Genomic DNA, 16,011 nt, shown 5'->3' on the forward strand with positions numbered 1-16,011 from the left:
CATTTTGCCATAGGGTGGAGAGAAATGTTTGCCGTCCCCAGTTGGCAATTTTTCATTTGACCTTTATTTAACTAGGCAAGTCAGTTAAGAACAAATTCTTATTTTCAATGACGGCCTACCGTCAGTGGGTTAACTGCCTGTTCAGGGGCAGAACGACAGATTTGTACCTTGTCAGCTCGGGGATTTGAACTTGCAACCTTTTGGTTACTACCAACACTCTAACCACTAGGCTACGCTGCCAACCCATGATTTGCCCATGATTGCTAGCTGGCCTCTAGACTCATTTACCAATCTAATTGTTTAGTTGACATGGCTAATTGAGTGACTGTCAGTGGCCGACACAAAGAGAAAAGCTGCTGATATAAAACCACGTTTCTAAATTGCACCTTGGTGTATTCTACTATTATAACTGTCAACAGTAAGTTGAGATCCCATAGGATTTACCTTTTGGGGGAGGGATTGATCCATGGGCCGACAGAATCAGGCGGGGCTGCCAGTTGTCCTGGTCTGGGAGAATCAGCACCGCTCTCTTCTGCCCCCAGTGGCTCTTTTACATATTAAAATGCACTTTGTTTCAAATTCTAATGAATTCAAAATATAGGATGTTAAACACCAAACATAGGTTTACATAAAATATGAATATGTAATCACATCATTATGAATATATTTCACATAGGTAGTCTTTACAGCACAATCTAATCTGTCAAAATGTGATCCAATGTAAGATTATATTCAACCAACCAAAGAAATGTAACTTGTATTTTTTTTAATTTATTTTAATCACTTCATCATTGATCCTATATCAGCCATACAGTATAAAGACCAGGGGTTGGAACCAACATTATTTTTTCCAATCGTTTCGTTCTGAACAGGAAAATGCTAATGTAACTGTTAGGTTCCACTGTTCCGACCAGCAAATCAAAGTTCTGAACCGGTTCAAACCAAACAAAGGTACCGGTTTATAGCATTCCTCTCTATTCCTTTTTTAACCTTTAAAATCAATTCCCCCCTCCCTTCACATTTAGCTAATTAAATGACTTCACCAATCAGTGGGGATAGAGGGATGGGGGGGTAGCCTAAACATGCACACACACACACTGGTAAAGAGTTTCAACTTGCAGGCAGATACTGGAATATGTTTCTGAGTGACAGAGTGAGGGCGTTGCCTTGGCACTTTGTTGCGTTTTTTTGTGAGAGTAGAAACAACGCCCGGAATGTAAAAGAACGTTATTAACCGGTTCCCATGCTTTTAAAATAGTGGTTCTGTTACGGAACAGTATGGATCACTTTCGTTCCAGGTTCTGTTTCTGCTACTTGAAAAATGACGTTATTTTCAGTTCTGTTCCGGTTCCAACCCGTAATGAGGACACAGCTCCGTTCTCCTGGTTCTAGAGAACACGGCAGTCTTACCAGTCAGGGGGAGGGTTTCTAAAAAAGCTTGGTTGCCAACGTGGTACCTCAGTCCTCTTGATGACACACTCACACCACTCATAGAACAAACAGCAACATGTCCATTTGACGAATTTGGTTCATTAACGCACATAAAATACCAGCGGAGGCTGGTGGGAGGAGCTATAGGAGGACAGGCTTATTGTAATGGCTGACATGGAATTAATGGAATGGCATCAAATGGAAACCACCTGTTTGACTCCATTCCATAATTCCATTCCAGCCATGACAATGAGCCTGTCCTCCTATAGGCTCCTCCCACCAGCCTCCTCTGGAGAATACAGACAGTCAAACGTAGATATTTCAATGGTCACCGTGGAGGCTGGGTTGTCAGGAGAAATAACATGCCACATTAGTTACGTTAACTACGAGGCTTTCAGGGAAACTCACCCCCAGACGAATACAGACAGGAGGCCAAGTCCAGCTTTAATGCAGACCAATGGGCAAAAGTACCAGACTGATAGATGGGCAAAAGTACCCATTATCCACCCTTCTCCTGTACTGTACCCTCATATTCCCAGTCGTGGACTTTTAAACAGGGGGCTGATGTAAACATTGGCTTTGAGGGAGTTTTGAGTTTCCACCGTTGTTAAATCAATGTGAGAAAGAACCCAAGAGAAGTGCACACTTCGGGAGAAGGGTGGAGAATCGGGACAGAGCCAGACAGACGAACAAGACAAATGGGCGAGGAAACTGACGAGCGGCCGGGCGGTGGGCGGGTGCGTTCAGGCTCTGAGCCTGAGGAGTTCAGTCTGAGTTAGTTTCTCCCGCCTTACACCGTCCAGTTGGTAGCTAGTACAGCAACGTTGTCAAAAAGGCTAGGTTTTAGTTTCCTTTTCCAAGGCATTGGTTCCTTTGTTCTTCTACTGCTGTATACAACAGAAAGATAGAAGACTGGCGTAACAGCAGCCAGACGGTCGGTGGGGTCAGTCGGGTGGAGGGATGGAGAGAGGAGGGACAGTCTACTCCAGCACCACAGTGCCTCCTGCTGTCTCCAGGGCTGTCTTCAGCTTCTCCGCCTCCTCTTTGGACACATTGGCTCTGATCTCCTGGGGGAGGGACTCAACCAACTTCTTAGCCTGGTAGAGGACAGAGGAGATCAGTGATCTACAGTAACAATAACACAAAGCAACCAACTTCTTAGCCTGGTAGAGGACAGAGGATCCATAGTAACATTAACACAAAGCAACCTCCTAGACAGACATGATTGTATGTCTTTCAGAGTAAGAAACAGAAGGAGGATTATACAGAGAGAACAAAGAAGGTCTCCAACTTCTTAACCTACTATATACATACAGAGAGCAGTATCAGAGTGAAAGGTCTCCAACTTCTTAACCTACTATATACATACAGAGAGCAGGACCACAGAGTGAAAGGTCTCCAACTTCTTAACCTACTATATACATACAGAGAGCAGTACCACAGAGTGAAAGGTCTCCAACTTCTTAACCTACTATATGCATACAGAGAGCAGTACCACAGAGTGAAAGGTCTCCAACTTCTTAACCTACTATATACATACAGAGAGCAGTATCAGAGTGAAAGGTCTCCAACTTCTTAACCTACTATATACATACAGAGAGCAGTACCACAGAGTGAAAGGTCTCCAACTTCTTAACCTACTATATACATACAGAGAGCAGTACCACAGAGTGAAAGGCCTCCAACTTCTTAACCTACTATATACATACAGAGAGCAGGACCACAGAGTGAAAGGCCTCCAACTTCTTAACCTACTATATACATACAGAGAGCAGTACCACAGAGTGAAAGGTCTCCAACTTCTTAACCTACTATATACATACAGAGAGCAGTACCACAGAGTGAAAGGCCTCCAACTTCTTAACCTACTATATACATACAGAGAGCAGGACCACAGAGTGAAAGGCCTCCAACTTCTTAACCTACTATATACATACAGAGAGCAGTATCAGAGTGAAAGGCCTCCAACTTCTTAACCTACTATATACATACAGAGAGCAGGACCACAGAGTGAAAGGCCTCCAACTTCTTAACCTACTATATACATACAGAGAGCAGGACCACAGAGTGAAAGGCCTCCAACTTCTTAACCTACTATATACATACAGAGAGCAGGACCACAGAGTGAAAGGTCTCCAACTTCTTAACCTACTATATACATACAGAGAGCAGTACCAGAGAGTGAAAGGCCTCCAACCCAGAGCTTTCCTATGTCTCAGACTGATTTGACTGTGTGTCCTTTAAGTGTGGACACTGGAACATGTGTGGTCAGAGATGGAATGGACAAATGATCACAAAGACAGGAAAGAACTAAAGAATCCTTGTCTGGCTGTGACATCACAGAGAGACAAACAGACCATCTGACCTGCACCAGGTTCAAGCCTTGGATGGCTGTGACATCACAGAGAGACAAACAGACCATCTGACCTGCACCAGGTTCAAGCCTTGGATGGCTGTGACATCACAGAGAGACAAACAGACCATCTGACCTGCACCAGGTTCAAGCCTTGGATGGCTGTGACATCACAGAGAGACAAACAGACCATCTGACCTGCACCAGGTTCAAGCCTTGGATGGCTGTGACATCACAGAGAGACAAACAGACCATCTGACCTGCACCAGGTTCAAGCCTTGGATGCAGTTCTTCACTTCTTTTATGAGTTTCACTTTCTCTGCTGCCTTCAGTTCTGTCAGTTTCACTGTGAAGTGAGTCTTCTCTTTCTTGACTGGTGCCGCGTCCTCTTCCACTGCCTGTAGGAGCAGAACGAATACCATGCTAGATTAGAACATGCTCCATCTATGCCCTGAGGACACTACATGACATGTTGATGTGTACAGTCAAGCACAACAATTGCAGAGGCTTACAAGAGGCTTACATTGGGCATTGAAACTAAACGAGGTTAAAGCCTTTATAGATAGAAGGGGCGTTTATAGATAGAGCTCTGCAGGGGTACCTCCTAGATCAAGTCATGTGGGGTAAGGGGTAACCACTGGGCGTCGTGTAAGGGCGGGGTAACCACGGGGCGTCGTGTAAGGGCGGGGTAACCACGGGGCGTCGTGTAAGGGCGGGGTAACCACGGGGCGTCGTGTAAGGGCGGGGTAACCACGGGGCGTCGTGTAAGGGCGGGGTAACCACGGGGCGTCGTGTAAAAGGTGACCACGGGGCGTCGTGTAAGGGGTAACCACGGGGCGTCGTGTAAGGGGTAACCACGGGGCGTCGTGTAAGGGGTAACCACGGGGCGTCGTGTAAGGGGTAACCACGGGGCGTCGTGTAAGGGGTAACCACGGGGCGTCGTGTAAGGGGTAACCACGGGGCGTCGTGTAAGGGGTAACCACGGGGCGTCGTGTAAGGGGTAACCACGGGGCGTCGTGTAAGGGGTGACCACGGGGCGTCGTGTAAGGGGTGACCACGGGGCGTCGTGTAAGGGGTAACCACGGGGCGTCGTGTAAGGGGTGACCACGGGCGTCGTGTAAGGGGTAACCACGGGGCGTCGTGTAAGGGGTAACCACGGGGCATCGCGTAAGGGGTAACCACGGGGCATCGCGTAAGGGGTAACCACGGGGCGTCGTGTAAGGGGTAACCACGGGGCATCGCGTAAGGGGTAACCACGGGGCGTCGTGTAAGGGCAGGGTAACCAACACAGGTAAAGGATCTTGATAAACGCATTAAATAAAACACAGAAACACAGTGAAACAATCCCCGTCTTACCAGAGCTGCAGGTGTTGCTGCTGCAGTCATGGCTCCCATTGGCATCATCCCAACATCCTGGATATTCAGGGTTTTCTGGGACAAAACAATTAAAAAACATACTTTATTGGAGAAGTCATTGAGCAAATCAAAAATGTTACTCATCACATGCCTCGTTAACAACAGGTGTAGACCAACAGTGAAACGCTGACTTAGACCTTCCCAGCAATACAGAGAGAAAGAGAGTAGAAATAATAGAAAAGTAAAAACAAATAATAGTAATAATAAACACACAATGAGTAACGATAACATGTAATGAACACATATACGGGGTACCAGTACATATAACTAGGAACAACGTGGCAGATAAACAGTAGCAGCAGCGTTGGGGCGGCAGGTAGTCTAGTGGTTAGAGTGTAGGGGAGGCAGGTAGTCTAGTGGTTAGAGTGTAGGGGAGGCAGGTAGACTAGTGGTTAGAGTGTAGGGACGGCAGGTAGTCTAGTGGTTAGAGTGTAGGGGAGGCAGGTAGACTAGTGGTTAGAGTGTAGGGGCGGCAGGTAGCCTAGTGGTTAGAGTGTAGGGGCGGCAGGTAGTCTAGTGGTTAGAGTGTAGGGGAGGCAGGTAGACTAGTGGTTAGAGTGTAGGGGAGGCAGGTAGCCTAGTGGTTAGAGTGTAGGGGCGGCAGGTAGACTAGTGGTTAGAGTGTAGGGGCGGCAGGTAGACTAGTGGTTAGGGTGTAGGGGAGGCAGGTAGACTAGTGGTTAGAGTGTAGGGGCGGCAGGTAGTCTAGTGGTTAGAGTGTAGGGGAGGCAGGTAGCCTAGTGGTTAGAGTGTAGGGGAGGCAGGTAGCCTAGTGGTTAGAGTGTAGGGGAGGCAGGTAGCCTAGTGGTTAGAGTGTAGGGGCAGCAGGTAGTCTAGTGGTTAGAGTGTAGGGGCGGCAGGTAGACTAGTGGTTAGGGTGTAGAGGAGGCAGGTAGCCTAGTGGTTAGGGTGTAGGGGAGGCAGGTAGCCTAGTGGTTAGGGTGTAGGGGCGGCAGGTAGCCTAGTGGTTAGAGTGTAGGGACGGCAGGTAGTCTAGTGGTTAGAGTGTAGGGGAGGCAGGTAGTCTAGTGGTTAGAGTGTAGGGGAGGCAGGTAGACTAGTGGTTAGAGTGTAGGGGAGGCAGGTAGCCTAGTGGTTAGAGTGTAGGGGAGGCAGGTAGACTAGTGGTTAGAGTGTAGGGGAGGCAGGTAGCCTAGTGGTTAGAGTGTAGGGGCAGCAGGTAGTCTAGTGGTTAGAGTGTAGGGGCGGCAGGTAGACTAGTGGTTAGAGTGTAGGGGAGGCAGGTAGCCTAGTGGTTAGAGTGTAGGGGCAGCAGGTAGTCTAGTGGTTAGAGTGTAGGGGCGGCAGGTAGACTAGTGGTTAGAGTGTAGGGGAGGCAGGTAGTCTAGTGGTTAGAGTGTAGGGGAGGCAGGTAGACTAGTGGTTAGAGTGTAGGGGAGGCAGGTAGTCTAGTGGTTAGAGTGTAGGGGAGGCAGGTAGACTAGTGGTTAGAGTGTAGGGGAGGCAGGTAGCCTAGTGGTTAGAGTGTAGGGGCAGCAGGTAGTCTAGTGGTTAGAGTGTAGGGGCGGCAGGTAGACTAGTGGTTAGGGTGTAGGGGAGGCAGGTAGACTAGTGGTTAGAGTGTAGGGGCGGCAGGTAGTCTAGTGGTTAGAGTGTAGGGGCGGCAGGTAGCCTAGTGGTTAGAGTGTAGGGGCGGCAGGTAGCCTAGTGGTTAGAGTGTAGGGGCGGCAGGTAGACTAGTGGTTAGAGTGTAGGGGAGGCAGGTAGACTAGTGGTTAGAGTGTAGGGGCGGCAGGTAGACTAGTGGTTAGAGTGTAGGGGAGGCAGGTAGTCTAGTGGTTAGAGTGTAGGGGAGGCAGGTAGTCTAGTGGTTAGAGTGTAGGGGAGGCAGGTAGTCTAGTGGTTAGAGTGTAGGGGAGGCAGGTAGCCTAGTGGTTAGGGTGTAGGGGCGGCAGGTAGACTAGTGGTTAGAGTGTAGGGGCGGCAGGTAGACTAGTGGTTAGAGTGTAGGGGAGGCAGGTAGTCTAGTGGTTAGAGTGTAGGGGAGGCAGGTAGTCTAGTGGTTAGAGTGTAGGGGAGGCAGGTAGTCTAGTGGTTAGAGTGTAGGGGAGGCAGGTAGCCTAGTGGTTAGGGTGTAGGGGCGGCAGGTAGCCTAGTGGTTAGGGTGTAGGGGCGGCAGGTAGCCTAGTGGTTAGAGTGTAGGGACGGCAGGTAGTCTAGTGGTTAGAGTGTAGGGGCGGCAGGTAGCCTAGTGGTTAGAGTGTAGGGGCGGCAGGTAGTCTAGTGGTTAGAGTGTAGGGGAGGCAGGTAACCTAGTGGTTAGAGTGTAGAGGAGGCAGGTAGACTAGTGGTTAGGGTGTAGGGGCGGCAGGTAGTCTAGTGGTTAGAGTGTAGGGGCGGCAGGTAGCCTAGTGGTTAGAGTGTAGAGGAGGCAGGTAGCCTAGTGGTTAGAGTGTAGGGGAGGCAGGTAGACTAGTGGTTAGAGTGTAGGGGAGGCAGGTGGCCTAGTGGTTAGAGTGTAGGGGAGGCAGGTAACCTAGTGGTTAGAGTGTAGAGGAGGCAGGTAGACTAGTGGTTAGGGTGTAGGGGCGGCAGGTAGTCTAGTGGTTAGAGTGTAGGGGCGGCAGGTAGCCTAGTGGTTAGAGTGTAGAGGAGGCAGGTAGCCTAGTGGTTAGAGTGTAGGGGAGGCAGGTAGACTAGTGGTTAGAGTGTAGGAGATGCAGGTAGACTAGTGGTTAGAGTGTAGGGGAGGCAGGTAGACTAGTGGTTAGAGTGAAGGGGGGGCAGGTAGTCTAGTGGTTAGGGTGTAGGGGAGGCAGGTAGCCTAGTGGTTAGAGTGTAGGGGAGGCAGGTAACCTAGTGGTTAGAGTGTAGAGGAGGCAGGTAGACTAGTGGTTAGGGTGTAGGGGCGGCAGGTAGTCTAGTGGTTAGAGTGTAGGGGCGGCAGGTAGCCTAGTGGTTAGAGTGTAGAGGAGGCAGGTAGACTAGTGGTTAGGGTGTAGGGGCGGCAGGTAGTCTAGTGGTTAGAGTGTAGGGGCGGCAGGTAGCCTAGTGGTTAGAGTGTAGGGGAGGCAGGTAACCTAGTGGTTAGAGTGTAGGGGCGGCAGGTAACCTAGTGGTTAGAGTGTAGGGGCGGCAGGTAGACTAGTGGTTAGGGTGTAGGGGAGGCAGGTAGACTAGTGGTTAGGGTGTAGGGGAGGCAGGTAGACTAGTGGTTAGGGTGTAGGGGAGGCAGGTAGCCTAGTGGTTAGGGTGTAGGGGAGGCAGGTAGCCTAGTGGTTAGGGTGTAGGGGAGGCAGGTAGCCTAGTGGTTAGGGTGTAGGGGAGGCAGGTAGACTAGTGGTTAGAGTGTAGGGGAGGCAGGTAGCCTAGTGGTTAGGGTGTAGGGGAGGCAGGTAGCCTAGTGGTTAGGGTGTAGGGGAGGCAGGTAGACTAGTGGTTAGGGTGTAGGGGAGGCAGGTAACCTAGAGGTTAGGGTGTAGGGGCGGCAGGTAGCCTAGTGGTTAGAGTGTAGGGGAGGCAGGTAGACTAGTGGTTAGGGTGTAGGGGCGGCAGGTAGACTAGTGGTTAGGGTGTAGGGGCGGCAGGTAGTGTAGTGGTTAGAGTGTAGGGGCGGCAGGTAGTCTAATGGTTAGAGTGTAGGGGCGGCAGCGTAGCCTAGTGGTTAGAGTGTAGGGGAGGCAGGTAGCCTAGTGGTTAGAGTGTAGGAGATGCAGGTAGCCTAGTGGTTAGAGTGTAGGGGCGGCAGGTAGCCTAATGGTTAGAGTGTAGGGGCGGCAGGTAGTCTAGTGGTTAGAGTGTAGGGGAGGCAGGTAGCCTAGTGGTTAGAGTGTAGGGGAGGCAGGTAGCCTAGTGGTTAGAGTGTAGGGGCGGCAGGTAGCCTAGTGGTTAGGGTGTAGGGGGGGGCAGGTAGCCTAGTTGTTAGAGTGTAGGGGAGGCAGGTAGACTAGTGGTTAGGGTGTAGGGGCGGCAGGTAGTCTAGTGGTTAGAGTGTAGGGGAGGCAGGTAGTCTAGTGGTTAGAGTGTAGGGGGGGGGCAGGTAGCCTAGTGGTTAGAGTGTAGGGGAGGCAGGTAGACTAGTGGTTAGGGTGTAGGGGCGGCAGGTAGTCTAGTGGTTAGAGTGTTGGACCTGTAACCAAAAGGTTGCAAGTTTGAATCCCTGAGCTGACAAGGTACAAATCTGCCATTCTGCCCCTGAACAAGGCAGTTAACCCAGGCCGTCATTGTAAATAAGAATGTGTTCTTAACTGACTTGCCTAGTTAAATAAAGGTTAAATTATAAAAATACATGAACTGTATGATTTGTTTCCACAGGCAGGAGCTCTGTATACTTGTATAATACTTATTTTCCACCATAATTTGCAAATAAATTCATTAAAAATCCCACAATGTGATTTTCTGGATTTTTTTCCCTCAGTTTGATTGTCATAGTTGAAGTGTACCTATGATGAAAATTACAGGCCTCTTATCTTTTTAAGTGGGAGAACTTGCACAATTGGTGGCTGACTAAATACTTTTTTGCCCCACTGTATAGGACAATGTGCTATGTACTGTGTGTTATATGTAGGACAATGTGCTAAGTACTATGTGATATATATAGGACAAGTGCTATGTACTGTGTGTTATATGTAGGACAATGTGCTGTGTGTTATATATAGGACAATGTGCTGTGTGTTATATATAGGACAATGTGCTGTGTGTTACAGTGCCTTGCGAAAGTATTCGGCCCCCTTGAACTTTGCGACCTTTTGCCACATTTCAGGCTTCAAACATAAAGATATAAAACTGTATTTGTTTGTGAAGAATCAACACCAAGTGGGACACAATCATGAAGTGGAACGATATTTCAAACTTTTTTAACAAATCAAAAACTGAAAAATTGGGCGTGCAAAATTATTCAGCCCCTTTACTTTCAGTGCAGCAAACTCTCTCCAGGAGTTCAGTGGGGATCTCTGAATGATCCAATGTTGACCTAAATGACTAATGATGATAAATACAATCCATCTGTGTGTAATCAAGTCTCCGTATAAATGCACCTGCACTGTGATAGTCTCAGAGGTCCGTTAAAAGCGCAGAGAGCATCATGAAGAACAAGGAACACACCAGGCAGGTCCAAGGCACTGTTGTGAAGAAGTTTAAAGCCGGATTTGGATACAAAAATATTTCCCAAGCTTTAAACATCCCAAGGAGCACTGTGCAAGCGATAATATTGAAATGGAAGGAGTATCAGACCACTGCAAATCTACCAAGACCTGGCCGTCCCTCTAAACTTTCAGCTCATACAAGGAGAAGACTGATCAGAGATGCAGCCAAGAGGCCCATGATCACTCTGGATGAACTGTAGAGATCTACAGCTGAGGTGGGAGACTCTGTCCATAGGACAATAATCGATTTGTATATTGCACAAATCTGGCCTTTATGGAAGAGTGGCAAGAAGAAAGCCATTTCTTAAGGATATCCATAAAAAGTGTTGTTTAAAGTTTGCCACAAGCCACCTGGGAGACACACCAAACATGTGGAAGAAGGTGCTCTGGTCAGATGAAACCAAAATTGAACTTTTTGGCAACAATGCAAAACGTTATGTTTGGCATAAAAGCAACACAGCTGAACACACCATCCCCACTGTCAAACATGGTGGTGGCAGCATCATGGTTTGGGCCTGCTTTTCTTCAGCAGGGACAGGGAAGATGGTTAAAATTGATGGGAAGATGGATGGAGCCAAATACAGGACCATTCTGGAAGAAAACCTGATGGAGTCTGCAAAATACTTGAGACTGGGACGGAGATTTGTCTTCCAACAAGACAATGATCCAAAACATAAAGCAAAATCTACAATGGAATGGTTCAAAAATAAACATATCCAGGTGTTAGAATGGCCAAGTCAAAGTCCAGACCTGAATCCAATCGAGAATCTGTGGAAAGAACTGAAAACTGCTGTTCACAAATGCTCTCCATCCAACCTCACTGAGCTTGAGCTGTTTTGCAAGGAGGAATGGGAAAAAATTTCAGTCTCTCGATGTGCAAAACTGATAGAGACATACCCCAAGTGACTTACAGCTGTAATCGCAGCAAAAGGTGGCGCTACAAAGTATTAACTTAAGGGGGCTGAATAATTTTGCACGCCCAATTTTTCAGTTTTTGATTTGTTAAAAAAGTTTGAAATATCCAATAAATGTCGTTCCACTTCATGATTGTGTCCCACTTGTTGTTGATTCTTCACAAAAAAATACAGTTTTATATCTTTATGTTTGAAGCCTGAAATGTGGCAAAAGGTCGCAAAGTTCAAGGGGGCCGAATACTTTCGCAAGGCACTGTATATATAGGACAATGTGCTGTGTGTTATATATAGGACAATGTGCTATGTACTATGTGATATATATAGGACAATGTGCTGTGTAATGTGTGTTATATATAGGACAATGTGCTATGGCTAAGTACTATGTGATTTATATAGGACAATGTGCTATATAATGTGTGTTATCTATACGACAATGTGCTATGTACTGTGTGTTATATATAGGACAATGTGCTGTGTAATGTGTGTTATATATAGGACAATGTGCTATGGCTAAGTACTATGTGATATATATAGGACAATGTGCTATGGCTAAGTACTATGTGATATATATAGGACAATGTGCTATATAATGTGTGTTATATATAGGACAATGTGCTATAATTTATGACACTGACTGTGTGGCACTGGATACGAGCGTCTGCTAAATGACTCAGATGCCCACGTCTCCTTATGTTAATCTACACAGTCTACATGTTCCAGTTCCATACCTTGAGGAGCTCATTGAGGTCTGACACCTCTAACAAGGTGAGGCTGGTGATGTCGTGTACCAGCTGGGTGATTTTGGGGGGGTACTGTTTGGGGGCTCCATCCAGAGGGGGGGCGGCGATGACAGCAGAAAGGCTGGCTGGGCTGGTCCCGAGTGTTCGGAGGGCACATGACGTTGGTGTCTGGAGCTCCTGCCTGGGGAAACAAAGCACACAGTTAATGTATTATTTTATTGAACCTTTATTTAACTAACTAGGCAGGTCAGTTAAGAAAACATTCTCATTCACAAACCCGGACGACGCTGGACCAATTGTGTCGCCTCCCTACGGGACTCCCCAATCACGGCCGGATGTGATGCAGCCTGGATTCGAACCAGGTACTGCAGTGACGCCTCATGCACTGAGATACAAGGTCAGGTGCTAGCTAGCATTAAACGTATCTTATAAAAAAACAAATCTTCACATAATCACTAGTTAACTACACATGGTTGATGATATTACTAGTTTATCTAGCTTGTCCTGCGTTGCATATAATAGATGTGGTGCCTGTTAATTTATCATCGAATCAGAGCCTACTTCGCCAAACGCGTGATGATTTAACAAGCGCATTCGCGAAAAAAGCACTGTCGTTGCACCAATGTACCTAACCATAAACATCAATGTCTTTCTTAAAACCAATAGACAAGTACATATTTTTAAACCTGCATATTTAGTTAATATTGCCTGCTAACATTCATTTTTTTAAACTCAGGAAATTGTGTCACTTCTCTTGCGTTCTGTGTAACAGAGTCAGGGTATATGCAGCAGTTTGGGCCGCTAGGCTCGTTGGGAACTGTGCAACAGAGTCAGGCTATATGCAGCAGTTTGGGCCGCCTGGCTCGTTGGGAACTGTGCAACAGAGTCAGGCTATATGCAGCAGTTTGGGCCGCCAGGCTCGTTGCGTTCTGTGCAACAGAGTCAGGGTATATGCAGCAGTTTGGGCCGCCTGGCTCGTTGCGAACTGTGTGAAGACCATTTCTTCCTTACAAAGTTTGCCAGAATTTTAGATAATTATGACATGACATTGAAGGTTGTACAATGTAACAGCAATATTTACACTTAAGGATGCCATCCGTTGCCAGACGGTTCCGTATTTCACTGAAAGAATAAACTTGTTGTTTTCTAAAGGAGTTACTGGATTTGACCAAATTAATGACCAAAGGCTCGTATTTCTGTGTGTTAATTATAATTAGGTCTATGATTTGATATTTGATAGAGCAGTCTGACTGAGCGATGGTAGGCAGCAGCAGGCTCGTAAGTATTCATTCAAACTTCACTTTCCTGCATTTGCCAGCAGCTCTTCGCTGTGCTTCAAGCATTGCGCTGTTTATGACTTCAAGCCTGTCAACTCCCGAGATTAGGCTGGCAATACTAAAGTGCCTATAAGAACATCCAATAGTCGAAGGTATATGAAATACAAATGGTAGAGAGAAATAGTCCTATAATAACTACAACCTAAAACTTCTTACCTGGGAATATTGAAGACTCATGTTAAAAGGAACCACCAGCTTTCATATGTTCTCATGTTCTGAGCAAGGAACTGAAACGTTAGCTTTCTTACATGGCACATATTGCACTTTTACTTCTCCAACACTTTGTTTTTGCATTATTTAAACCAAATTGAACATGTTTCATAATTTATTTGAGACTAAATTGATTTTATTTATGTAATTAAGTTAACATTTTTAAAAAGTGTTCTTTCAATGTTGTTGTAATTGTCACTATTAGCCGATTAATCGGTATCGGCTTCCTTTGGTCCTCCAATAATCAGTACCCCGTTGAAAAATCATAATCGGTCGACCTCTATATTCAATCCAGTGTTTTCTCTGTAGAGCGTGCAACCCGTCCACCTAAAATAGTTTGGTTTCTATTGGTTTAAATTGACAGTTTTGGTGCAAATGAATTAACTATGCACTAAAGAATTAGATTTAGGCTCCTGGATATGACTTTAGAGGCCTTTTGAGTCTCATCTGTAAAACCCCTCTAGGCCGAGGGAATGACTGATTCAATGCTGTCACAGATCTCTCAAAGATTATTCAAATCCCCCACCAGTTAGTAATATAGCAGTAGCTAGTTAGCTGCTATTTCTCATCCTAATTTTCCACCTGGTTCAGTTGGGAAAGGGAATACTTAGTCAGTTGCACAACTGAATGCATTCAACCAAAATGTGTCATCCGCATTTAACCCAACCCCTCTGAATCAGTTGTACAACTGCCACGGTAAGGTTGACAAGATCATTCATTATACAATGGTGAAAATCTATTCAAATCACCAATCAGAACCAGTAGGGAAGCTCTAGCAAGATACAGGATATGACAACCATTTGTCAAAGTTAAACACAAACGCCATACAAGAAACACATGACCTTGACTGGCACATCTCATAAGGAAGGAACATTAGGTCCGTGGAACTGGCTAACGTTATTTACTGCTGAGCCTTCTCGCTCTAGATTACAAGTTAGTTAGCTGGTTTTACAACACATTCCCCGTGACGGATTAATCCATTTGGCTGCAAGATTGTTCCTCACTAGCTAGCTAACGAGGAATAGGTGGCATTGCGGTTGGCTAGCTAGCCGGTTGATCATAAAATCCGTTCTTCACAAAGCAACTGAATGAGCCCAGGGTTATTATGTTAATAGTTCTATGTGATTCCGACTATTTGGGGCACATAAATGGTTAATGCATGGCAAATTAGCTAGCAATTCTCTGCCCTTGACGCGTTTAGCGTTAGCAAACCATCTAGCTCCTGTGTCCCACTGTTGTAGAATTTACACAAGCAGCTACGATCCCCGGTTATGACACCCGCTTACCGATGCGTCTTTGCGGCGATTCGCAGTGCGGTCCGAATGCAGTGTCTTGTGCAGTACATGTTTATTATTTGTGCCCCCGGATCTCCTCCAGATATTTCCAATTCACAGAGTCACAGCGTTGCCTGTTAGTCCTGGTCCTTCTCCCTCAATAGCACATGGCGTCCTCCACTCTCTGTTACTGACCTACCCACAATGCATTGCGCCACAAACGAGTTGTAGTCCGACTAAATAACTTTATTAACAAAGTACATTTTGTCAATCTCTCTCTCTCTCTCTCTCTCTCTCTCTCGACATGGCAAGTTCATTATTACTTACATTGTCAAAGTACACATATAGAAAAATATAAATCTATATTTTATATATTTATACATATTTATATATAAATAAATGGTGGGACCAACAGCAATAATAATAGTAGTGGTGGACATGGGATTACCATTAACAACAACTACAACAACAATATTAATGAGAACAACAATACATTAAAGCAATGGCAGTAGACCAGTGTCAACATGACTGAGAAGACATGGTATGAAAGACAAAACAAAACAAGATGGGAAATATTATGGACATTACATTGCTCTTTACACTGGCTGTCCATCAGGTTGTGGCAGAAGGACACATTTGGCTGCCAAAACTGCACATTTTGGCTTTTCACCCAATAAATATTAGATTTTTTCTTCATCTTAAATAGTTTCATATTCTTTGTATTGAATTATAATTTTGTGAAATAAATATTCTCTTAGGTCTGAGTATTTGTCACAGTGTAATAGGAAATGCAGCTCTGTCTCTACCTCTCCCCTGGAGCAGAGTGAGCACAGCCTGTCCTCTCTGGGCAGCCAGGTTTGTCTGTGACGACCGGTCTCTATAGCCAGACTGTGCTCACTGAGTCTGTACCTAGTCAGTGTTTTCCTCAGTTTTCTATCAGTCACAGTGGTCAGATAGTCTGCCACCAAGTACGGTCTGTTTAGAGCCAAATAGCATTGAAGTTTACTTTGATTGTATGTGGTGTCTTTCCAATAGGTGATATATTTTTCTTTTTGTTTTGTGGTGATTTGGTTGGGCCAGATATTCTGAGTGCTGTGCTGAGGCTCTATTGGTTGGTTTGGGTTAGTGAACTGAGCCTCAGAACCAGCTGGCTGAGGGGACTCTTCTCTTGTTTCATCTCTTGACATTGTAGAGCTGTGTGATGGAATGTTTGAGGGTCACTTGTTTTTAG

General features: G+C 46.1%; 1 protein-coding gene across 3 annotated transcripts; it reads right to left on the reverse strand.

The window, feature by feature from the left end:
• Positions 1-677: 677 nt before the first annotated feature.
• On the reverse strand, positions 678-15,028 carry LOC139421574 (large ribosomal subunit protein bL12m-like). Of its 3 annotated transcripts, XR_011635644.1 has the most exons (6): positions 14,793-15,005; positions 11,948-12,140; positions 5,141-5,215; positions 4,045-4,182; positions 1,854-2,528; positions 746-1,572 (listed from the first exon to the last, which is right to left on the reverse strand). XR_011635644.1 is itself a non-coding variant. In XM_071172602.1 (5 exons), the coding sequence occupies exons 1-5, from the start codon at positions 14,849-14,851 to the stop codon at positions 2,412-2,414; spliced, it is 582 nt and encodes a 193-aa protein (XP_071028703.1). In that variant the 5' UTR covers positions 14,852-15,028; the 3' UTR covers positions 678-2,411. The 3 variants fall into 3 exon arrangements, 2 of the variants coding, with proteins under 2 accessions (XP_071028703.1, XP_071028702.1); XM_071172602.1 differs by having other exon boundaries at positions 678-2,528; positions 14,793-15,028; XM_071172601.1 differs by lacking the exon at positions 1,854-2,528 and having other exon boundaries at positions 678-1,572; positions 4,029-4,182.
• Positions 15,029-16,011: the final 983 nt, after the last annotated feature.

Source organism: Oncorhynchus clarkii, chromosome 12 (assembly GCF_045791955.1).
Source record: "Oncorhynchus clarkii lewisi isolate Uvic-CL-2024 chromosome 12, UVic_Ocla_1.0, whole genome shotgun sequence".
In the NCBI taxonomy this organism is placed as follows: Eukaryota; Metazoa; Chordata; class Actinopteri; order Salmoniformes; family Salmonidae; genus Oncorhynchus; species Oncorhynchus clarkii.

Bases quoted from the DNA above. Each gene is read 5' to 3' on its own strand.
- LOC139421574 (XM_071172601.1), bottom strand. From the start codon at position 14,851: ATGTACTGCACAAGACACTGCATTCGGACCGCACTGCGAATCGCCGCA. The intron at 5,216-11,947 runs GTATGGAACTGG...GTTTTGTCCCAG, and splicing joins ACCTCAATGAGCTCCTCAAG to AAAACCCTGAATATCCAGGA. The intron at 1,573-4,028 runs GTCTCTCTGTGA...GTCCTCCTATAG, and splicing joins GCAGGTCAGATGGTCTGTTT to CTCCTCCCACCAGCCTCCGC.